Source organism: Periplaneta americana, chromosome 17, assembly GCF_040183065.1.
Source record: "Periplaneta americana isolate PAMFEO1 chromosome 17, P.americana_PAMFEO1_priV1, whole genome shotgun sequence".
NCBI classification, from domain to species: Eukaryota; Metazoa; Arthropoda; class Insecta; order Blattodea; family Blattidae; genus Periplaneta; species Periplaneta americana.
Window position 1 is genome coordinate 94,547,028 of NC_091133.1, and position 27,103 is coordinate 94,574,130.

Consider the following 27,103-nt stretch of genomic DNA (forward strand, 5'->3'; position numbering starts at 1 on the left):
CGATGTCATTCGTCTGCTAATTTCCGCCCTATACAAGAACCAATCAGATTCACTGATGGCGGCTGATGGAGACTTCCACCACCTCTGCAAGTTGATGGCACTGGTGCGACACCGGTGGAGCATCAATGACGTCATCGGTTGAATTCGGAACACCGTGATGCCATCGGATTGCTCACCGGTGAGATTCGGAATACGCTCATAGAAATGACTTTGCCGATAGATCTTCTACTAATTGGTTGTCATAAATAAATGTCTTTCTTACTGTGACAGAAATCTTGCCTTTGCCTGTTATTAACCAATCACTAACCTCGTTTAGAAAAACTCACAGCTTCACTTTAAATTCACATGGAAGGATAGTTGCCACATCTTTTCCAAGAATCCCGTTAATTATCATGAGAATATCATTAAATGTTGGAACTGTGTAGCATTGGAATGGGGAACGGGATGGTACGGTCAGAAGTGTTTGTGTAGAAAGTCATAAATCTGTTAAGTGGGTGTTCAAAAGAGCCACCGAACTGCACACGAAGATAGTAAATGAACTTTAAGGCGATCATATCTAGCTTCGGTTGGTACGGAGACCACTGCGAATCAAAGAAGTTCAGTCTATAGTGAAATAGTCTCCGCATTCCGCGGTATTGTGTTTACATCACTGGTCGACAAAGATTACGTCATATAATATGCAGCCTGCAATGCACAGCAAAGGGTAAGGTAGTAGTAGAGGGAGGCTACCCAGACTGTTTAACGTTGAATGAACAAGTGATGGCTGAGGGGAGGTAGATCATGACTTACCCCTCCGCCCTGCTTGTGTATTAAGGGGTTGACGAGTCACGGAATGTCGACCACTGGTATTATAGTTATTTATTCGTGTACAAACACGGAATTAAAATTTGGAGCAAGTCTTGATGGAAATCCACCTGAACGTAAGCAACTATTTCGCACGACTGTCCACAAGTGTCATTTATACAGGGGCTCTTGTTTACTGCACATAGCCTACGCAGAGTGTTGTAAACGAAACATACAATAAGAGAGCTCCAAATTTTATATCCGTATGTGTACCTGTGTATAAAGGCTCATTCACAATGAGAATTAAATATAACGTGAGCGTTAACTTAAGAATGCAAACGTTATGGTAAAATCAAGAAGTCATACCATCATTCACGCTGGGAACATAAACATAACTGCAAACATACTTGGTAACCATGGAAACATAACAACGACGCCATTTCCTCATATTCTGTCGTATACTTCAGCGCTCCACGATTGTGTTCTGTTTGCAAATTACGTAAGCATAGGCATGAAAGTTTGGAGTTTGCAAACTTTCATGTTAACGTCTTACGGTAATGTTTATGTCAATGCTTATGTGAATCATCCCATTTGGTAGCCTGGGAGCAAGCTTCTATGTTTATGTTACGGTTATGTTTAATTTTCATTGTGAATGGGCCTTAAGTCTGTGAACAATAGGAATAGAATTAACGTATAAAATATCACTTGGATTTGAGAACAATAATAACAAAGTAATTATTTAAAGGCAGCTTAGATGCAAAAAAGGTTAATTTTCACAATAAGTAGCATGCATGTAGATAATTAGACTTAACTAAAAGTTGGAATTAACAATTGTTGAAAAAACATAGATATCAGGAATTATATTGACTGCGTGCTTTACGAGAGACTACAAATTACAATGGATGACTTCAAACATTTTAGTGTTTCAAATTAAACATTTCTCCTTCTTCTTCTTCTTCTTCTTCTTCTTCCAGATGAAATACTGTTTTTTCTATACTAATGAAGTGCTCGCTACCAGATTCTTCTATTAGAGCACTGATGTCCAAGCGCCTGTAGAGCGTTCAGAATTTAGAAAATACCATTGGGTTTATAGACGTCTTCCTAGCGTACACTCCCTCTCTTTGTAATGTAACTAAAATTAATTATTTACGTACTTTCTAACGTATATAAAATAACACAAGTAAATTCAAGTGAGTTCGATTCCCACTTGGGCTGATTACCTGGCTGGGTTTTTTCCGAGGTTTTCCCTATCCATAAGGAAATTTCAGGTAATCTATGGCGAATTCTCGACCTAATCTCGCCAAACACCATCTCGCTATAAATACAGTGTGTGGCATAGGAACCAAGTATTTTTAAAATAATCATGAAATAGTTTTTGTTTTCAACACAATTTATTGCTAAAACAACATGTGTGAGAACATACCATTTCAGTTATGAGCGGAAAATTACATCTGGCATGTGATGTCCGTCTGCGTTGACGCATTGTTGAAGGTGCCGACGAAAATTGACCTCTACTCTTTCCAGGAGACCTCTGTTGATTTGAGTGATGTGATGACGTATCGCATTCTTTAATTCATCAGCCCAATACCGAAAATTTTGTCTGTTAACGGCTACATTAAGGTGGAAATGAGCTTCATCACTCATTGTAACCATCATGTTTTCATACTGCTCGTGGAGTGCAAGCATTTCCTGTGCGAAATTAATCGTTGGGTAATCCCTTATATTGAATTTCTACAGTAAAGAGCCACTCATTTTGTATGGGTGTAAATGTAAATCGCCATGCAAAATCCGTCGTACGATTGCTGATTCCAAGTGCAGCTGAATGTTTTCGAGCAGAGCGGCCTGGGCTGCGCAGTATCGCTTGTCTGACACTTTCAACATTTTCTGGAGTACGCACTCTGCGTTGGGGGCCGGGCGGTTTATTCTTCAGTATTGCGCCTTTTGTTCAAAGATTGTTAACCCAACATAAGATTGTGTCACGCACGGGAACAGAATCATTGCGATGAATATTGAATCTGTAGCAAAACTCACGCCGTATCATGGTCACCGACTCGCCATTCCTAACAAAAGAATCATACGAAAACATTCGTCCACTGCTCCATGATTCCGACTGCAGGTAAAATGCTATGAGCCACGGAATGGAATGTCACATGCCGCACGTCTCTCCCTTTCATAATGACTGAGTACAAGCCATTCAAAGAACACTTGGTTCCCATGCCCCACCTTGCATTATCAGCGTATTCCGAATCTCACCGGACCGGTGGACAACAATGACGTCACGGTGCAGCGAAATAGGAACAAAACTGCTGGAAGGATCGATGGCTGTCATGGCGACTGTAGAAGTTGTTATTTGTGCTATGCTAGCAAAATTTTGCGAAATTTCCGAACTGCCATCTCGTTCAAAGAAAAGAGAGCATAAACAATTTATTTCTTGAACCGGTAGTAATAACTGGTCCGTTGACATGTTCGCTCATAAGTCATTAACATATTATTTTTACGTTGTGCTCATTACAAACAATACAGCAGAACTAAAGCAGAACACACCGCCATGACACAATAGTGCACGATGTCATTCGTCTGCTAATTCCCGTCCTATACAAGAACCAATCAGATTCACTGATGGCGGCTGATGGAGACTGCCACCACCTCTGCAAGCTGATGGCACCGGTGCGACACCGGTGGAGTATCAGTGACTCCATCGGTGAAATTCGGAACACCGTGATGCCATCAGATTGCTCAGCGCTGAGATTCGGAATACGCTCTATATAAAACCTTGAAAATGGTGCAAATATTAAGGATATCGCTGGAGAGTTTAAGGTAATATTTCTTTAATTCTTTCTTCCTTTTTTCCTTTATTTATTTATTTAATCCTTTATTTACTTATTTAGTTATTCATTTACTTATATATGTATATATTTATTTACTTATTTATTTATTTATTTATTTATTTATTTATTTATTTATTTATTTATTTATTTATTTATTTATTTATTTATTTATTTATTTATTTATTTATTTATTTATTTATTTATTTATTTATTTATTTATTTATTTATTGTATTTTATAAATGGATATATTGTAGGAAATAAAATTAATGTGTATTAACATTGTATCGCATTCACATTTTTAACATTAATTAACAACTCTTACATACCCATTACCATATAATTGATTTTTTACTTTCCGTAATACTATATTCCTGGATTTTGATGTTGTACCTAATCATGATGCTTGCCGAATGCAGGGGACTTGATCAGCGTGTTATAGCTAGGTAGGTAGACTTGGCTTTCTCCTATATCGACGGAGCAGTGTACTCGTATCTTGTAAAATGGAATTTTGTAATTCATATTCTTTATTCAAACTTGATCTACAGAAACTGCTCAGAGACGAGAAGAAGAAGTGCCAATAGAACGACGTAGAAAATTGAAATGTTCTCAGAAAACATGTCTCATGCTATTTGCTTCCTTCATTCCAAAACCCACAGGACATCCCTACGGTCGATACCCTTTATTGGGAAGTCGCAGCTGACTAATCACGTGCTTTGAACCACGTTTATGCACGCTTCGCCATCCGCCATCTATTTTTTTTAATTTGAACTTAATTTTCCTCGCGTCTTTCTTCATCTCGTTGGGTGAATGTAATTGGTGGTGTGCCAGCATGCTTTTATACGTGCAACCCACCTCATCAATCGACCTTGCCGGCGTAAGAAAAAAATAACTTCCACGAAGGTGACAGGCATCTACGACTTCGTCTCGCCAAATATCATCTCTCTATACCAATTCTATTGACGCTAAATAACCTAGTAGTTGACATAGTGTCGTTAAATAACCGACTGAAATAGCACAAAAAGGGACCTAAAAAGGAACACTGACACACATCTTCATTGAATTCAAAATTAAGTCAGTTATGGATTATAGACACTAGTAGCAAAGGAAATGGAAACTTCATCTTGAGTTCATGTAGATTCCAAAACCAAGGACCAAGATATTCAGGACAATTTGCAATGCACTGGAGTGAAAATTTTGCGTAAGACGTAACAGCTTTTATGGTCTAATAGTTGTAAGAAAGAAGATATTAATAAGCTAGGAATACGTATATTATAATAATTTCTGGTATTATTTTTATACTTACGAGAATCGGTGTTTTTTATTGGGTTATTTTACGACGCTGTATCAACATCTAGGTTATTTAGCGTCTGAATGATATGAAGGTGATAATGCCGGTGAAATGAGTACGGGGTCCAACACCGAAAGTTACCTAGCATTTGCTCGTATTGGGTTGAAGGAAAACCCCGGAAAAAACCTCAACCAGGTAACTTGCCCCGACCGGGATTCGAACCCGGGCCACCTGGTTTCGCGGCCAGACCCCTGACCGTTACTCCACAGATGTGGACGAATCGGTGTTTGAAAGAGATTTAAATCATATTACAAAATATTTTTTTGCACGATTGTTTTTTTGTCGCATTTACAGCCTTGAAAGTTAGAATTGCCACACAGAAACCTATTCCTAGGGAAACCATTCTTCATAACTTAAAATTATACCGAAATAGACCCATTACAGTTCACTTATTGTTACTTAGTTACCATTACGGTACAGTTTTGCGAAGGCTTTGGAATAATATTGCTCTAAATTTTCAATGCAAAATAGGTCTATATTGTATTTGCAATTTTAAAAATATGATCGGCAAAAAATGTTATACAGTACACGTTTGTGAAGTGTATCACACAATTTCGGAAATTGAAAAACTAGCTCTGTTCGTTTTTCAAACTTTTCCTCGATATTGTAAAAAAACACTTCCCAACCTTGTATCGTAATATACTATACTCTTTTGCAGCTTTTCACTCATGCTTAACAAATGAGTTCACAGCAGAGGCAGCAACCACTTGAAGAGTTAGACGATCTTCGCTATGTGTTCTCGCCGTAAAGGAGAAAAGATTACAGAAATTCTTAGTGTGTTGTATATCTAGTATAATCATTAATTTACCTTAGCAGAATGTTCTTCAAATGATATTAATTTCACGATGTCCATATGATGGTTTATTCGTGACGTCACGAAAACTTATGGAGAAAATCATCTTGCTAATCTTGAAGTAGATCGACATTAAGTGATTAAGACCTATATTTTCCAGAATGGTGTATAATATTTCTAGTATGTAATTGATTTATAAAATTATTCATACATACTGAATATGAATGAAAGTACCCAAACGTTTTGTGTCAAGTCGTTGTATACAGACATAAAACGTTATGCTCAAAACTAACATTTCTATATAGGAGACGCTGAAGACGTGTAGGAGTAATTCAACAAAAAATCTCGAAACATTTTGGACTATCAGAACCATGATATAAAGGGAAAGTGAAATGATAAATCTATTCAATTTATTCTGTTATTGGAAATACAAATAAACTAATAGGTATATATAAGCAATATAAAGCGTTTGTATTTGAAGCAATGCTTAGTTACAAGGTTTTTTTTTTTTTTTTTCACCACAAGTCAATAACTTTACTGGTCTTCTTCCTGCATTTTCTTTTTGAAGGTGATACCCTACTGAAAATAGTCGAATTTCGACAAATTTTATCATTTTTTTATTTTCGCGCAAAAAAGTACGGTTTCATGAAAATTTTATCTCAATATCTTAATTATAAGTAGGCTATACTTTCATATAACTGGTAAAAGTTGTGTTAATGTACGAGTTATATGTAACCATAACATTAAACATAATTATCTCAAAAAAGAAATTTTCTAGATTTTGAATAATTTCAAGGGCAAAATTGTTCCGGGGCCGGGTATCGATCCCGGGACCTCTGGTTGAACGTATCAACGCTCTGTCAACTGAGCTAACCGGGAACTCCACCCGACCTTCCCTTCAACCAGAGGTCCCGGGATCGATACCCGGCCCCGGAACAATTTTTCCCTTGAAATTATTCAAATCTGCTTTACAGGGAGCTTCACCTGAAAGACTAGATTTGCATCATATATATACGTCACTGTGTACGTTAACAGAAAACCACAATTCCAAGTCACACAGAGATTGTGTGCAATCGATGTGGGTCTCTGGCGTTTCGTCAGCACACGCGAGTTGTGTGGATATAAAGGGAAAAGTTGAGACGGTGTCGGGTGGAGTTCCCGGGTAGCTCAGTTGGCAGAGCGTTGGTACGTTCAACCAGAAGTCCCGGGATCGATACCCGGCCCCGGAACAATTTTTCCCTTGAAATTATTCACATATGCTTTACAGAGAAATTTACCTGAAAGACTAGATTTGCTTCTTAGATTTTAACGACAAGTAGGCCTATTTATTTTATTGTTCAATGGTTAAAGCTAGGCTGATGAAACTTGGCACACTTACTCATTAATATCTCTATTGTGAAATGGAGCATTTGATTTCTCGCATTCAGCATAGTTTATTGCTAGAGAATTATACGTGAAGTAGTATTATAATTTTATTAATGTTTGAACATTGAAGAAATTAAGTTATATATTTTTTTACAAATGAAAAAATTAGAGTAGGGTATTACTAATGCTCCATTGCACAATATGCAGTGTTACCTTTAAAAGAAAATGAAGTAGGATTTTCACTAAGAAATTAAAAAAAAAAATAACAAATTAAGTTCAATTGTTTAAGAGTTTATGAGAAAAGATTGAAAATTTACATATTACGATATTGATATACATATTCAGTAAAAATTTAAACTCTTTAGCTAAAAAATTGTGGATTTTAGAATGTTCAGTAGCGCATCGCCTTAAGCAAAATAAAATTCTTCACACAGTAAGGAAAATATTTGCTCGTCACTTCTTTGCTGTGTAATCGTGCGAAACAACTTGCCTATCTTACATTATCTGATTAGTGAACTTATAAAATGTTGTGAGATAAATCTGGGACAGTACTAAAACTTTCACTATTCTATAAGCATAATTTATAGATTTGTCTTTTGTACGTCTTGCAGTAGAAGAGCTACTTCTGAAAGATTCTAACTTATATCTCGAAAGGAACAGAGCGCAAAGCCGAACAATCGTACAGGATTAAGAGAAGAAAACTTATCTTTACGGAATCCATCATTGCAACACACGTCACGTATTTGAGGTAGAAGGCGGATCAGCCCGAGTAAGAGGAAGTTTTATAAGACATTGAGCATCTAATTCCCTTACCCACGAGGGAGCGGTACTGACACTTCATGAATCAAAGTCGAAAGAGTCATGAAATCGGACCTGAATTACAGATGTACAAGAACTGAGAAGAATTTGGGATTGTACATTCGATTCTAAACCGAGATTAAATCTGATAAAATCTACACCCAACTACCATTTTCTTTTGTATAATTACTATCTTTATCCAGGTTGTAAGTTACAAAACGTAATAATTACTAATTTATTATCTATCTATCTATCTATCTATCTATCTATCTATCTATCTATCTATCTATCTATCTATCTATCTATCTATCTATCTATCTATCTATCTATCTATCTATCTATCTATCTATCTATCTATCTATCTATCTATCTATCTATCTATCTATCTATCTATCTATCTATCTATCTATCTATCTATCTATCTATCTATCTATCTATCTATCTATCTATCTATCTATCTATCTATCTATCTATCTATCTATCTATCTATCTATCTATCTATCTATCTATCTATCTATCTATCTATCTATCTATCTATCTATCTATCTATCTATCTATCTATCTATCTATCTATCTATCTATCTATCTATCTATCTATCTATCTATCTATCTATCTATCTATCTATCTATCTATCTATCTATCTATCTATCTATCTATCTATCTATCTATCTATCTATCTATCTATCTATCTATCTATCTATCTATCTATCTATCTATCTATCTATCTATCTATCTATCTATCTATCTATCTATCTATCTAAACTATCTATCTAAACTATCTATCTAATCTATCTATCTTATCTATCTATCTTATCTATCTATCTTATCTATCTATCTATCTATGTATCTATCTATATCTGTCTGTCTGTCTGTCTATATCTGTCTGTCTGTCTATATCTGTCTGTCTATCTATCTATCTATCTATCTGTCTGTCTGTCTGTCTGTCTATCTATCTATCTATCTATCTATCTATCTATCTATCTATCTATCTATCTATCTATCTATCTATCTATCTATCTATCTATCTATCTATCTATCTATCTATCCATCCATCCATCCATCCATCCATCCATCCATCCATCCAGTCCACACCTGTGGAGTAATGGTCAGCGCGTCTGGCTGCGAAACCAGGTGGCCCGGGCTCGAATCCCGGTCGGGGAAAGTTACCTGGTTGAGGTTTTTTCCGGGGTTTTTCCTCAACCCAATACGAGCAAATGCTGGGTAACTTTCGGTGCTGGACCCCGGACTCATTTCACCGGCATTATCACCTTCATTTCATTCAGACGCTAAATAACCTAGATGTTGATACAGCGTCGTAAAATAACCCAATAAAATAAAAAAATGCATCCATCCATCCATCCATCCATCCATCTATGCTCATGGAGTTAAAGCTATAAGGTCTCCTCTGCCACATCACCAGAAATACAAATGCAAAGAAGAAATGTAAAGAAAAGGAGTAAATAAGAAAACCGAATAATAGAATAAATACAATTACGTAAATAGAAAAAACACAGGTACAGAGATAAAGCAAATGGGTATAAATAAAAAATGGATAAGTATAGTGTACTAATAATTGCCTAAATATCTACAGGATGAGTTATCACCACTTGCGGAGTATATTTCCGAAGATATTTTCGGCAAAATATATCCAATAAACATGGTCTTATTCTTAATATTTTCAGATTTATACTCATTTGAGTTATTTTATTTGTAAAATAACATTTTTCTTTAGTTCTAAGGGTAAAAGAATATTTCAAATAGAGAATGTACTATTCAGAAATCTCATTTCTTTACGAGGCTAGTGTTCTGAAGCTAAAAAATTTGTTATGAATTCCTTAGTTATTTCGTACAGAATTTTTTTTTTCAGCTTTAACTACAAAATTACACTATTCTTGCTCACTTATCACAACAATTGTTATACATCACACAACGTCTGGCGACTTGATACTTTATACAGGGACATCATTTTATTTTTACTTAAATTTTTATTGTACCTGAGTTTTTTAATGTACTTCACTCCCACTCCTTCTACTAATGAAGTTTCAACTGTTCTCCAGACAGAATCAAGGCCGCTTATAGTAAACAGCATTGAGTTACTGAGTATAGTACGTTCCAGAAATATCTTCGCGTTTTCCAGTGACGAAAGAACTTTTAATATTGAATCATATTTTCGCACAGGTACTGTCCGTTTGCCTACGTCACATCCCGATTTCCCCCACCTGCTTCTGCACGCCTCTCTGTAAAAGCAGGGCTGTCTTAGCTCTTTTCTGAAAACATTAATTTCTGTTAGGAATTGGACGTTTACGTAATATTATACAACTGTTTAAAATAACTTAAATAAAATGGCCTCGTTAAGTAATGAACTGTCACGTGATTTCCCTCCTTTCTGCGATCCTGCAGCATAACCACTTGGACGGACAGTAGATAGCATGTCTGAGTAATTTTATCTGTGCGGGTCGGGCAGAAGTGAAGATTGAATTTACAGTACATAAGGTACTCTTTTGTATAGTAGGTACAGAATTACTTCAACACGAGTTACTAGTACGAAGGACGAAGCTGGTAATTGGATTTAGATGCAATAGTCTATAGTGCGGTAATATGCACAAAAGAACTGAAGCCTGTAGGCTATCGGAATGAACGGCTACCATTTTCAAAAATGTGTTTAAATATCCATATTATGATTATTTTTCAATTGAACTTCATTCTCTATAGTGTACGCTAATGCGGTGTAGACAGTATAGTATACGCTGCATAATGAACACGTTCGCATGGATAACTCAGTTCGTGAGTAAAAACACTTATTCTTAATACAGTACTGCATTTTGATTAAATAAAAACCTAATGAAAGTTATCGAACTCAAAATCGTGATATTTCCTAGTTTACGTAAATGGATGAAGTACTTTTCTTCCCTCCTATACCTAGTAAAGTGCCAGTATCATCGAACGCCAGTTGTGGAAGGTGGTAGCGAACGGTGTTTCCGGTTCTGTAAAGGTATAGCCAGGTTAATATTAAAAATGTTAGTAAAAATAAAATGATGTCCCTGTAGTTCAATTTTGCATCCTAATGTACAGTTTTAAGGAGTTTACAAGAGTAGCGTGGTTTGTAAGAATTATTGTAATAAGTGCATAAAAATAATCTAATTTTGTAGTTAAAAATTCTGTATGAAGAAATTCGCAACATATTTTTAGCTTCATATAACTATTTACTAGCCCATTAAAGAAATGGTACTTCTGAATAGTTAAATCTCTATCTGTAATTTTTTTATCCTTAACACTAAATAAAAGAGCTATTTTACAAATAACTTCAAAATAGTGTAACTCTGAAAATAATGAGAGTAGAACCCATTATGATTTTTTGCTCAAAACATGTTTCAGAAATAAGCTCCGTAAAGCGCGGTAACTCCTCCTGAATCATCTGTACAGTGATGAAGTAGATAACTGAGCTAAGTAAGAGGCTGATCGTCCAGTTTTGAGGAGAAATAAAACAATAACACTTTCGAAGTATTTACAATAAATTTAAACTTTGCAGTTGACTGTATTGTAATCTACTCACTAATAAAACACTTGCAGATATTTGATTTTGAATTCTGTTAAATTCCGACAGTGCCAGTTGTCGCTGATTAAGGTATTCCACAAAAGCCATAGCAAGAGAATGAATGGTGATGAAACGTTGTTACGTTATGAAGTGAAATGGAGGATTCTATTAATTCCAAAAAGCTAGTCTCTTAATTTAATTTAACAAATGAACTTCCCTCCACTCGAAATGTGTAGATCTATGTAGTAAGATCTCCACCGCAGATATGAAAATATAAAAATTAGATTCCCACGCCAGTAACAACTGTAGTCCCGGTCCATAGCGTCGTGGTCTAAGGCATCATGCTCATCATTACGGACTGCGCTCTGCTTCGAGTCCTCGTGGGGAAGAACTTGTCTCACTAAATTTCGGCCAATTTATGGGACCGATACCCACCCAGCATTGTAATGAATTTAGGGACCTGGGATAAGTAACGAAATCCGGTTATGAAAATCGATATAACGGCTGGGGGGATCATCCTGCTAACCACAAAATACCACTTTTCTGGGTGAATGATCATTCACCTCTGCTGAGGTATGTGAACATGAATCCAGCAGCCGGCTGATCGACCCTGGCTCTTCATGGGCTGTCCCTCCACGGAGTTTTAATAACTATAAAAATGTGAAAACTAGTTTTGAATGTTAACAACCGCACGTATTTGAGGTGAGTAGTTTAATTGCCATTCTCCGCGAATTCCTACATTATCACGTGACAAACGAGATGATATTTGAACCCTGCGTGCTACTCAATTTTTGTATAATACGTTACTCAAAGTTGCATTTAGTAAACTTACAGTTAGTTGTTGTTTTAGTTTAGTCAACTGTCCGAAGACAAGTCTGAACCTCTCGAGTGATACCAAGATGGCACCACTTATGAGGCAACTAGGCCAAGAGATAATGCGGTAGGGTGACCAGTTCCTTTCCCCCTCCATTGCATACATCACCGTCATTAGGAAGTGAAGAGAAGCGAGTAGAAGCATTTGAAAAGTGGCTCTGGAGAAGATTAGAGCGTAAAAAATGTACAGACAGAATAAGAAATGTAGGTGTGTTGGAAAGAGTGGGTGAAGAAAGAATGGTGCTGAAACTCATCAGAAAGAGAAATAGAAACTAATTGGGTCACTCGCTAAGAAGAAACTGCCTACTGAAGGATGCACTGGAAGTAATGGTGAACGGCGGAAAATTTCAGATCAGATGATAGACGACATTAAGATATGTGGATCATATGCGGAGACTAAGTGAAAGGCAGAAAATAGGAAAGATTGAAGAATGCTGGGTTTGCAGTGAAATACCTGCCCTTGCGCAGAAAAACTATGAATGAATGAATACAATATCTCTTTTTCTGATGTCACATCATTCGTGTGGGAGTTAATATGGAGGATTTTAAATGAATAAGTAAAAGACATAGGAACGGTTATTGATTCTTTTAAAAGCTAGCTAAGATGAGGTCTTGATATTATTACTGATAGAACAATTAATATATGATCCACGCAATGAATAATCTTTCGAGAAAAGTTTCTGGCCAATATTAAATCAAACCGTAGAAGTTGTACTGGTGCCAACATAACCTTACTTTTACAATTGCAGTAACACACAAATCGTCCATGGCCTGCAATAGTGCGCTCGTTTGAAACTAATGTGCGTCACGGAGCTTGAAGTAATGACCCGGAAGCGAAAGATATAGCCGTAAGGTTGTCTACCCCATGCACTGTCCACATGTGCCAACATATTCATTTTTCATGGGACATTTCTCTGCCAATGACCCAATCTATGGAACACCACAGATTTCGCACACATTAAAATAGGAATAATGTTGCTCCAATATAAATTCTGATTCACTGAGAAATTAAAAAGTTATTCCCTAATCTCTCTTTTTGTTTTTCCCAAAAATTCAGGATTGTCTGGTCCGATATGAATCTCCATTAGATCTCAGAAGATGTGACAAAGTGAGTTTAGTGTGAGATACCGTATTTTCTCGAATACTCCGCGCCCTCGAATAAACCGTGCACCCCACTTTTAAAAGGGGAAAAGAAAAAAATAAAACTTTCAATAAATGTATCGCGATAAATTAAAAACAATTAAACACAAGTACACTTCATTTAACAATACAATTTCGCATCCTATACGCAAGCACTGCATACACTTGACCAGGGATGCAGAACTCAAAGAGAAAGAGGTGGGAACATGGGGAAAGCATTGATTCCCCTTCCATAGTCCACCGGCGTTAAATAACTTCTCCGTGACTCGTCTACAGCTATGTGGCGGTTTACAACAAACACGTGCTCACGCAAAAATTATGAAAGTATTTCAGACTAAAATAATTATAAGAATAAACTGTTCACAAATGAGACAACGTGCTTTATAATTATTTTGAATACAGAAGTATTCATTTTCCCATTGCTCTTTAAACTAGTACTTTTCGACCGATATTGCTTCGAATTCTACCTCTAGACAGTGAATACAAATCTTCTATACCAGTCGTCAGCACTCGCTGAAATGGGTAAAGGGTATTTGGTGCAACATCAAATGTACTATCGTGCAGCAGGCAGAGAGGGATAGAGCATACCTGCCAGCAGCTACGGTGCACCATAGTGCAGTCTCTTATCCGCGGGTAAGAGACGCTAGCCCGAGCGTGCTCTGTGCTGACGACCGCTGTTCTATACCTTGTCATGTGGATGAAGCGTGGCTTTGAGGGAAGGGATGAATGGCGTAGTTCGACCTGTGACGAATGGTACAATTGGAGCGCAGTTCTGCATCGCTGCACTTGACCGTCTTCAACAGTGAATTTGTCAGTTGTTTTGCTTAATCGGTCGTTTACACGATATACTACAATATTAACTCCAGTAAACTGACCACCTGTATGCATGTTAGTATGTGGGTTCTTATAATAAATATCTGTTATCACTATGAATTTATTCATTCTGCGTTGTTTTCGTCATCACCATCATATTCGTCGCTTAAGCATTCGCCTATATCGTTCTCTGTTCCGTACAGTCATTGGAGATGCTACAGTTCTTGAAGCTCTTTTCAACAAGAGGGAGCGATATGCTTGCATATGTATCACGGATCCTTTGAAAATATAAGACACACAAACTATACACTTATCACACTTGACCTTGATTTCGACACACCATTTAACAATGTTAAAATTGAAATACCTGCGCGGGAAGATAATGGTATGCTCTACAACCTTAGAAATTGCACTGGAGAAAAATCGGGCAACGTTGTCGATTTCATTTCGAATAACCCGCGCACCAATATTTTTTACTTCTATATTTTTTCCTAAAACATATTTCGAAAAAAAAAATGTGCGTGGGATATTCGAGAAAATACGTCTTTTTATGTGTTTTTGTCTTGGAATATTTAAAGATTCTGTAACAACTGCTCACTAGACTTGTCTAAAGTCGAAGTTCTTCATAGCATGATAATACTAGCGTGAAGAGTGGTATTAGTAGTAGGCCCAGTATTCTATTCCAACGTGGGCAATAAATAATGAACAGTTTTACCTGGAGCCCTCTAGCAGGTACAGGGTTCTTTTACATACAGTTAATATACAATGACCTCATCGTCCTCTCAGTTGGGATTTAAACCATGAACCTCGGATAGAAAGGTCATGATAACCGCGAGACTAAGGAAAACGATTTGGCGAGATGAGCTCGATAAATCGCCATAGGATTATCTGATAGTTCACAATAGAATACTAGCCTACTGTAGTCGAAAGTCCCGTCTCTTTGAAGAGAATCTATTAGCTTATAGGGCTACAGTTTGTCTGGCGTCGTAGTACACATGTTCATGGGGAGGTGATAATGAGAATTTGGATGGGACCCGAACTCCTGACCATAGCTTTCATGAAGCGCTGAACCTTGATTTCCATGCACTACTGTTTGCTAATTCAGGACAGTATAATACGCTTGCAGGTTTTAGCTGGTAACTGCAACCGATATGAGAAGGGCTTTTGTGCATTGTTTCCCAAATGATGCGTGGTGTGACGGATCAGAGCATGTCTGTATTTATTTATTAAATGGCAAGCAAGCTGCACACAAGCAATTTGGAAATTACCGCTAGCTCATCAGTAGCACAATACTCACATGCTGGTTCTCACGTTGCTGCTTCCACTGAATGGCTTCCATCTGCATAATGAAGGTGGCGCAGACGTCAAGTTTCTGCTCCGTAGAGTCGTGTTCAGCATCGCCACTTCTCATTTCCGTGACTGCAGTGCTATTCGTTCTCCATTACATTCAAGGAAATTGGATATTTTCTCGGCTTGGGTACCGGGGAGGAAACGAGCCTCATAAGACGATCATCCGTCTGTTGCAATGAGGAAGAAGCACTTTATTTGCTGTTCTTTGAAAGGAATCTATGATTCTAAATTATGAGAGAAGATACATGGTTTGACCAAAATACACCGTGGTCCAAAAAGAATGGTGCAAAAGTAATATTGATTTATTCAAAAGTGAACAAACTGAAAACAACTTTAATGGTTCGAAACAAAACATTAACTGTCCAAGTTTATATTTTTGTTGTTATAGTGAAAAATAACAAATTGAAATAGATTGAAACACAAAATAATATACGAAGCAACGTCAAGAAGATGTGAATTAAAGACATGGTCAATGTATATAATGCCTGAAAATAGCTATTGATTATTTGCGTGTTTGTTTTTAAAATAATGTGTTTAATCAGTGACTACAGTCAGTGTATTGATATTATATCTCTCTGTTGTTACCTATTGCTTTAAAAAGAATGTGTTTAACTTGTAATTTTAAGCCAATTTTTCTACTATTCCTTTACTGTTTACATTTGTTTTTAAACCTTTTGTATTGCCCCTACTGTTATATATTGCCCTTCAAGAATTTCGTTATTCGTTAGTTATAAGTCATAACTTGTGTTATTATTTTAATTATTGTATTTGTTCCTGAATCACGTATTTAACTTGTAACCGTAAGTCGTTGCTTGTAATATCCTTTTATTACTCTTAACTGTTTCATTGTTCATGAATTCAGCATTAATTTGAAAGTGAAAGTCAAACTTTGTTATATTAATGTACTATTGTTTAACTTTTTAAGGTCGTGTCTTTACTCTGAAACAGTTAGACATTCTTTTATATCTTTTGCATTGATTATTCCTCAAACATCTCATTAATCTTTAACAGGATCCATTCTTTCATTAAGGTGCATTCTTCTACATAATTCATGTGAATTGTAACTGTGACCACAATTTTATATTATAATTTTACTATAGTTTTTTGGTTATAAAATATGTATTTTGATGCCAACTATAACTCTAATATACCTCAGGGTGAAATAGGGTTTATTAAATTGGATAATAAAAAACTGTCCAAGTTTATTTACCTGCACTACAAGTGTTCAATGTGATTCCGTTGGTGACACGACAAACATCGAGACGGTATTCTAGTTCTGTTCAGACTCGTTTAAGCATGTCCTGGTTATTGATTCCACTGATGCTTCGATTCTTCGTCTCAGGTCATTAACGTCAGTTGTCAAGAAGTCTTTAATGTACCCCGACAAAAAATGAAGTCGCAGGGTGTTAGGTTCGGTGATCGGGGTGGCCAGACCAACATTGGTGAATTGTTTATTGCACGCTCGATTCAACATTACGAAATGCATTTCCTATGTGGTGCACACTTACCGAATCTTCTAAAGTTTCGTTTGACTGTCACAGAGGCTCCCGTTCGTACGAATTCAAACTCACAATAAGCTTCTCCTACCTTTGTTGTTGCTATCTTATGTAGCACTACACTACATCTCTATTAAGGAGATATGAACGAACAAATGTAAACACATAAACTTGAGACCATTCGCTTTCATAATTAACAGCTGTTAATTGCTTCCCATTGTTGTAAATCTCGCTACAACTTTTCAGTTTTGCTCCATCCTTTTTTAATCACCGTGTATATCTTCATTGAAAAAGTAATGTATTTTAAGTTTTCTCTTTGTGAGTCTTTTTTAAAAGGAATGTGACGTTATAGCACATGATTTAGACAGGTTTTCTTTATAAGTATAGCTACAAAGTACAGTTGTGATTGGAAGACAAATAATGCAAAAAGTCCTAATAAACAAAGGTCCGGAAACCAAACATTTCCGAGATACCATGTCATCACTGTGGCCACCAACTGAATACATATCATGCATTTGCAACCTGTTTCTTACTTGGCAGACTTAATGATCATGCGTACATCCGTTTTTCTGACATGAGCCACATGACTTTTTGGATAATGTGTATCTTTGGGAAAGGCAGCTGGTGTGATGCGTGTATGGTGGAGCACCAGCTCACTTTCATTTGAACGTTCGAGTGTTCTTACGCACAAGCTTCATCATACACAACAGGTCTATTGGGCAGGACTTGCCAATTTCTTGGCCTCCCAGAACTTCCGACTTCAATCTGCATTACATTTTTTGAGGGGATATTTGAAATATTACAGTTCTGTTGATAATGTTAAAGAACTCCTATAACGCATTGTCAATGATTGTCAACGCATTAGAGATATCCCTGGAATATTCGAACAACAATGGGCTGGACATCTATTACGCGCTATTCAGAATGCAATGATTAAAAATGTATTCAGCAAAACGCCAGACGGGGCTAGAAGGGTAGAAAGCGTGAGACGAGACATACGGAGTCTGGGAAATAAGAACTGGAGGAATTTGGCATTGAACAGAGAAGAGTGGAGAAAACTTTTGAAGCTGGCCTGGTCAACATACAGCTGTCGTGTCGATTGTTCTTGATTGACGGGTCTAGGCAAAATTCTTCGACTGTTTCACTTATATTACAGTATCCTGATTTCTATAGTAACGGTAAAGAATGCCTCAGATATGAACCAATCACGGGCGTGATTCTTCAGAAAATTATCGCAATATCGGGCTCACTTTGCACGACGGTCGACTCACAACTGCATTATGCGTAACATTGCTCTCTGCGCGATAACCGTACCACGATGCCATCCCCATAATGAGGCGATCACATACTCGTACTGTGGATGCACGGCCAGGTTGTTGATTCACAACTGAATTGATATTGCTCTCTGTGCAATAACCATATATCACACAGCAATTTAGTAATGCGACCACATAGGCCTACTATGGACTCTATAGAACATAAGACATACTCGACATCTGGTAATACCATCGCTGAACTTGGAAAAAAATAGTTGCCATGTCTTATGCCCCAACCTTCGTAATACTACTACTGCTACTACTACTACTATTACTACTACTACTCTACTACTACTACTACTACTACTACTACTACTACTACTACTACTACTACTACGTTTGTCCTAATATTTCAGAGGTAGGATTAATTCATTCATAGTTTTCTACTCAAAGACACTGCAAATCCAGCATTCTCCAATCTTTCCTATTTTCTGCCTTCCTCTTAGGGTACGTACACGTTGGAGCAACGATAAACGGTAAGAGAAATGATCTAGCGACGCTTTGGTGTTATCAAAGAATCAAGTGTTCATGTCGGAGCAACGAGGACGCGGGAAGCGAACATTTTGATTTATCAGTAGAAGATATTCTATGCATCCACTTAATGAGAGAAGATATATAGAAAGTATCAGCTGCCAAGTTCAGGGTTAATATAACTTAAATACGTACAAAATTAAATCCCAAAGATAGTATAAATTCGTTGTGTTGTGATTGGTTCTTGTGATCACATAACATAGGACGAATAAATACACAACTGATCAATTTGTCAATATCTACAATAATTAATTTAATAAGCCGAAATAATAATAAATCGATTAATATTCGGATATATTGATAATCACCGGTATTTATACAGATTAATATTATCTTAATCAGAGATCATATGAACGACAAGAGCGAAGAAAATGGAACTTTCCTTTTTCGTCGCTTTTATCGTTACTCCAATATGCACACCTCAATGACAATGCATGGTTCAATTCTCTCTGATATAGCATCGCAGCTTCTTTTATCGTTTATCGTCTCTCCAACGTGTACGTACCCTAAGTCTCCGCGTGGTGGTGGTGGTGGTGGTGGTGGTGGTGGTGGTGGTGGTGGTGGTGGTGGTGGTGGTGGTGGTGGTAGCAGCAGTAGCAGTAGTAGTAGTAGTACGAAGGTTGGGGCATAAGACACGGCAACTATTTTTTTCCAAGTTCAGCGATGGTATTACGTATCTTAATGAGGTAGGATAGGCCTAGAGATTTGAATTCCTCGTTCATTATTGTCATATTATTATTCTATTTTTGAGATGTGAGCTATAGAACAAAATATTTTGCTTTCAGACGCTGTTGCAGCCGACCGCGGCTCCTCTGCCAGAATACAAAACCGCTGCACTAAAGAAGTCCCGCTTCATCCTCTCACACTACGGGGTGTTCAAGAGCTGCTGGGACTGGCTGATACTCATCGCCACGTTCTACGTGGCGATTGTTGTTCCTTACAATGCCAGTTTCGTCAACACGGACAGGCCTTCCATGGTGAGCGACGTGGTCGTGGAGGCGCTCTTCATCATCGGTGAGTCAGACTATGCAAACATGTATTTGGAGGGATTGTACCAGAACCATTTTACATATTACGAAAAAGCGAATAAGTCCATGATGACTGTATAAACTAATGTGATCGGTATCCTATAATTATGTGTGTGTTTATGTTTATCTTTATGTTTATACGTTAATATGTACGGAGAGTCGGACGAAAGTCCACTCGACATTTTCAGCACTATCTCCTAAAGCAAGCCCCCAATTTAAAATGCACAATTGGAAATAAATTCTGCGCAACACGCAAGTTGCATCTGTAAGAGTCATTCTCAACAGCTTCTGTCTTCATGAAGCCTCAACCTGCGTAGTTGTACTAGTGAAAACGCCGCTTTAAGTAAAGTCGATACGACATTCCCATTTAAGTAAATCACGACATCAGAATGACAACTGACGATCATTAATACCTAGAAGGAATCTGAACCCAAAACTTAAATTTCCACGAAGTTTTACAGTCATGCTTTAGCCTTAGCTATAGGCAGTCGCTTTGAACACTCCAAGTGTTGAAATGAATCGTCTATTCGTTGAAATGGATTTCACAGTTGGCTACGAGTACATACAATTCGCACATCTTTAGAAACTAGACTAGAACCGAAGGAAGTCTAGGACATGAGCGCCTCAATTCTGCTGGGATCTCTTGCAGACCTTGAAGAGAGAGTGGAGATCGAACATATACGCTCTCAGCTCATGATTATCCTCTCAAGCGTCTCATAATGCTGCTGTATGAAATTACTTTCTCGAGCTTCCTCATTCCGTTCTATTGCTTCCTGTTACACACTGTTAAATTCTTATTCCTCTCTATCTCTCTCTCTTGTATTCTCAAGTTACAAAGCTACAAATCATCATCATGCTGTTTTTATTGAGCTTATTTTTATGGTCATTAAATTCTCCGTCTTATCTTTTATTGTCGCGTGTGTCATCACTAGAGCTCAGACTTTATGGAATTAGACATAATTTTCCTACATAAATGTAGCTAAGAGAAAAACAAACATCTGTGCGAATCATACTAAAAGATCCTTATCCTATTCTAAAGTTTCAACTTGCATTAATGCAGCCTTTTTCAACCTTTTTCAACATTTGACACACTAAAGGTGTAATTAAAATCCAGCGGCACACTCATATAGTCTAAACCATCGACTCCCAATCAGAGGTAAATTTTGAGGGGTTTAGAGGGAATGAGGAATATAAAATACAAATAAATAGGATAAATGTATTACTTACTTTTGGCTTTTATGGAACCCGGAGGTTCATTGCCGCCTCACATAAGCCCGCCATCGGTCCCTATCCTGAGCAAGATTAATCCAGTCTCTACCATCATATCCCACCTCCCTCAAATCCTTTTTTAATATTATCCTCCCATCTACGTCTCGGCCTCCCCAAAGGTCTTTTTTCCTCCGGCCTCCCAAATAACATCTATATGCATTTCTGGATTCGCCCATACGTGATACATACCCTGCCCATCTCAGACGTTTGAATTTAATGTTCCTAATTATGTCAGGTGAAAAATAAAATGCATGCAGTTCTGCGTTGTGTAACTTTCTCCATTTTCTTGTAACTTCATCCCTCCTAGTCCCAAATATTTTCCTAAGCATATTATTCTCAAACACCCTTAACCTCTGTTCCTCTCTCAAAGTGAGAGTCCAAGTTTCACAACCTTACAGAACTGTTTTATAAATTCTAACTTTCAGCTTTTATGAGAGCAGACTATATTAGGAAAGCTTCTCAACCGCATAATAACAGACATTGCCCATATTTATTGTGTGTTTAATTTTCTCCCGATTATGGAGCTAAAACTTTTGAGAAGCACAGGAATTAACACACCTGTTGTATTTTTATTTGAAGTTTATGTTAGAAATGTAATATTTAAAGCCAGAAAATCATTCCAGTGTAATAATAGTGTGATAATTATGGTATTATGCATGTTTTCTTGATTTTTTATTTGGAAAATATGAAAATGTACCATATTATTGCATGTTTTTTTCGAGGTATTTAATGTACAATTTTTTTTCATAAAGACGAGTAAAAAACAATATTTTGTAAGGTAGGCACGGTATTCTAATTTTACTAATCTGGCAATCCTGGCTGCGCGTCATTTATTCTCTTCTTTGCCTCTCACACACCTATTATTATATGTTTTTCCAGGTATTTAATGTAGCCTACTTTTTTTTAATAAAGGCGAGTAAAAAACCTATATTTTGTAAGGTAGGCACGGTATTCTAATTTTACTAATCTGGCAATCCTGGCTGCCGCTAACACACTTACACTGTGTTTACTGGATGTTGACTTATGCGTTCGTTGAAAGCTGACTCTTGTGGACTCAATTTTTAATGCTCTTTTCACAACTATTTTTCCAATTTTTGCTACGACTATTTTCATTTTTTCGCGGCTCACTATCTCTCGTAAATGTATCAATAAAACATATTATATTACAGTATTTTTGCGCCAGAGTAGATTCAGATTCTGACAATTAAAGAACGGACATCTTTCCGTTTATATATTCCTTAGAGAGTAACGGTAAATAATGTTTTTGTAAGGAACATATCTCAATACGATCGGTGGATTCCATTGTATAGTCATATAGTCACTGTACTGTTACTAAAATGCATTTAATGATTAATTTTAACATATAAAAGTGTGTGTGGTTTTTTTCTCTCTATACAAATCTACACGTTTTGACCGATAACCATGAGAAAAACATAGGCTACATTAAAATTGTGCAAATGAACGTTAATTTAATTTAAAAAAATAAAATAATTAATACGATCAACTATTCATGTGCTATCTTCTACAGTCAATTGTTCTTTATTTTATTAGTATGCATGTATTCAACATCGACTTTCACGAGGCCATGGAAATTATAACACGAAATTAAATAACATTGTTAATACATCATGAAGGCCAAAATCTAGATAATTCATGCAGTAAGTATCTTTACGCAGTCCAGGACCATATTATGAATTTCTCAGTGCAGTTGTAGATAGTGGGCAGACTGTGTTTTATCCAACTGAATTCTTGAATTCTTTGAAACCACAAGGATTGCTACTACATAATTTAATACTTAATAGTACTATTGTGAAATATTGACCCACCAAAATTTTGGAATGGAACAAGAATTGATGTGAAAAAACTAATGCAAAACGTAATAGAAGTGACAATATTAACTGGCAAAATGAAAGGAGAAGATGTTCCGCTAAACTGGAGAATTTGCACGGTAGTTTTGAACCATGCCGTTACGGTTACGACCAAATTAACTAAATACACAATGTCGCCAACATAATAACATGACGTTGGTCTATGGCGTTGTTAAAAGGAGAAATTTGTATTTTTTCTCTCTCTCTACCTCCTTCGTTCTGAACATTACTGAGAGATAGCACCACTGTTACTCTCATCTATTTCAATGTTTTTCCCTGGACCACCAATTTGTTTGAATGACATTTGTACATAGAAAATTAATACAGATCTTACAAGCTATCTCCAATTACTAACAGTTTGATCATCAAAATTATGTGTCAATTTTATCTCGAACTAAAATCTCTCTCGCATTTTCTTTTGTTTCATCACGGCCGAATGGATTTATCTCTTCGGTAACGATGTTTCTAGTCGTTCATGACCTTTATGACAGTTTTTGTTTCGTAATATTGATAAACAATAATATAATTAAAGCGGTGAATAATTTCATGGCCCTTAAAAGATTTTTTCTTAAAAGACGAGGTATTTTCTCTAGGCCACAAATAAAGCGGCAACGCGGTCATAATTACGTACTTAACGCATTGGCGAACATTAACCTGAAATTTACTTTTCGTCGTTTGAATGATATTCCGTGAAACACACCTTTTTCCTCTAACCTACTTTAACATCTTACTACATCTGTATTTTCTTTTAGTGCATTCAAAACACCGCCGTTGTACTGCATAAACCTTGCATTTGACTAATAGAGTGATTTATTTAAGAATATAGTCGTGAATTTTACTACCACCATTTTGATTGTCTTTTATCTGACACGGCTCGGTATGGCTCGGTGACTAGTGGCCAGCGAGTAACGTCTACTATCGACATTGCTCTACCGTGTATATTATCCAGTTGTTCCGATGTTTTTATCCCACGCATTCTTATGATACCCACTAAAATTCCTTTCAATTTTAAGCACTGCAATTTCAGTGTGATTAGCATTTGTAATGGCCCAATAAAATGAAGCTCAAGGACAGTCGCTCGAAGTTGCAGTCAGTAGCTTATAAACTGCGTGTTTTTCACATTCTCAATACAAAGGAGTAGGAAAAAAATATTTTACAGATATCAAAAAGCAATTCAATGATAATTTGTCCTGTTACTAATGTAGTATGTGAATGTACGTAAACCGACTGAAAATAACACTGTATTAATTCTAAAATACACGTCTCTCAAAATATTGTTGTTCATGCCCGAAAATGTGTTACTACGAAATTCTAACTTTGTAATCACGTTGAAATGACTTTATTTTATTTACGTGTTTATGTTTAAAGTAGATTTGTCATACTCATCGTGCCAGAATTTGACAGCGAACATTGTCCTCTAATGGAAGCAAATTTGGGTCATGATTTCATGTTACAGTCAGTAATTCTACGAACCAGACTATACACAGAATTCATTGCGGCTGCCGTGATATGTTTTATCAGTGCAGCAACCCCTACAGGAGCGCAGTCCGGAAACCACAAGCTGAAATACTGTGAAATCGAAAGATAGCCCGGCTCCTGCGAAAATCCTTCATAGAGGCAGCACATACTCTACGAAGACAATAAATTCAGATGTGCACCAGGATCGAGTATAACCAGATTCATATTGTTTCCTTTCCAAAGAAGTAACTGTGGAAGAAACAATGGTTTGAATTAACATGGACTTGCATAGCTTTACTTTCACGTTGTGTCATTTGCAGTCAGCATGTTATATAAAGACAATTTAAACCGGACAATGCAGAGATATATTATTCTGAAAGGCGTTCTTGTAAAACTGTTAAAACAGGCAAAATATACTTCGAGATAAAATCTAATTAAGGGTACATTGTTTAAATTTTTGAAGTGAAGACATTTCAATATTATTTGCGATTACCAACTGTATAGTAAGTTTTATCATACTTACTCACATATATCTTTTAGAGAAGCCGGAGGTTCATTGTCACCCTCACATATGCCCGCCATTAGTTCCTATCCTGAGCAAGATTAATCAAATCTCTACCATCATAACCCACCTCCCTCAAATCCATGTTAATATTATCCTCCCATCTACGTCTGGGCCTCCCCAAAAGTCTTTTTCCCTCCGGCCTTCCAACTCCACTCTATAGTATGCATTTCTGGATTCGCCCATAGATGCTACATGCCCTGTCCATCTCAAACGTCTGGATTTAATACTCCTAATTTTGAAGAATACAATGCGTGCAGTTTTGCGTTCGAAGAGATGAAAATCACTGGGTCCCAGGTAGGGACTGTAGGGAGGACGGTTCAGTATCTCCCAACTGAAGCGCCGTTTCCGTGACATGACATTCGCACCGCATACCTCAACAGTTTTATATGATTTTTGCAGTTCATTTTGAAGACGTTTTTCAAATAAGTCTTTGAAATACAATAAATAGGTTTAATGTAGTATAAAGGTTTTATATCTTATGTATAACATGTTAAGTCATTGGCGAAAAACATTAAATCCATTTATTGAATTTTATATGGTTTATTTTACGACGTTTTATCAACCGATATGTTTACCTATCGTCTGATTTGAGTTAAAGTGATCATGCTAGTGAAATGAATCCAGAATCTAACACCGAAAATTACCCAGCATTTGCTGTTAATGAGTTGAGGTAGAACCCCGGAAAAAAAACCTCAACCAGGTAACTTATCCCAACCATGATTTGAACCCGGGCCAGCTCGTTTCATGGTCAGAAATATGCTAACCGTTATCCCACAACGGTAGACCCTCAACAAGTTGACGATGAGTTTCTGCTGGCGAGGTACCCTTCAGATACAAAAACCGGATCACACTATGCACTTCCACGTTTGACTAGGTTTTCGTGCGCGCAGCTATCTTACAATTGATGAGGATCTTGCGCAACATAAGCGGCATCTAATGGCTGAGTGATAAAACTGTGATTTGCTGCTGCGACTCTGGAGGGCGATAAATTCGAACAAGAGGGGGAATATGTCAGCCGTGACAGCTCTTGTTACCTTGCTTTTTGAATCACCCTCGTAAAATATGAAATGAATTCAGTGATGAATCAGAATGAAATAATACAAATTGAAAATAACGGACATGAATACATTACGGTCTGTTGTAGGAAAAACAAGAAAATACAGTGTAAAAATAACTTGATATGAAAAAAGTAGTGCTCTAAAAAAAAATTCAGAAAACACAGAATACTAGAATGGAATAGACAAGTTAATAGGGCAGATGATAATCTGTTAATCAAATTAGAGACGAAGCATCGAAAGAACTAAACGAATATGAAAGGAAAACTTTCCATTTTCATCGACAGATTCAATAGAACAGTGACAATTGCGTGAATAAAAATAGACTTTAGCTTAAATAAAATAAAAGTTTATTCTAGTGTTGAGAAGAAAACTGGAGGAGACAGAAAAACTTATAATAACGAGAAGAAAAAATTATTTCATGATGTGCAAATTCCTCAAATTTTATTTCTGTAACAACATTAATATTCGAGTATTACTATTAATATTACTACAGTTATTATCATCTGTACGCATGTCACTTTTGGTAATGTGGGAAAGAAGTCCTCATGGCCTTAACTCTACCAGAATAAATTAGTGAGTGAGTGAGTGAGTGAGTGAGTGAGTGAGTGAGTGAGTGAGTGAGTGAGTGAGTGAGTGAGTGAGTGAGTGAGTGAGTGAGTGATGAATAAAATTCTTCCATTGATGTTTACGGGTATTGAAAAAGGTGAAACTCGAAATACCAAAGTAATTGATCAGTCTCAATCGAAGACGTCAATCTCTAACTAGCAAGCAGCAAACTGAATTTTACTAGACTGGTTTGAGAGCAAGGTCTGTAATGAAGATGACTGGGCTGACTCCTTCAAAGTGATGCAGTATTTTGATCTTCATAATTTATGACGAATAACTA

General features: G+C 36.7%; 1 protein-coding gene across 3 annotated transcripts in view; it reads left to right on the plus strand.

The window, feature by feature from the left end:
- Elk (Eag-like K[+] channel) overlaps nt 1–27,103 on the plus strand; it is a 778,027-nt gene that overhangs the window by 623,138 nt on the left and 127,786 nt on the right. For all 3 annotated transcript variants that reach the window (XM_069817143.1, XM_069817142.1, XM_069817144.1), the window contains exon 7: nt 19,757–19,985. In XM_069817143.1, coding sequence (XP_069673244.1) covers nt 19,757–19,985 — 229 coding nt within the window. The remainder of the gene's footprint in view (nt 1–19,756; nt 19,986–27,103) is intronic.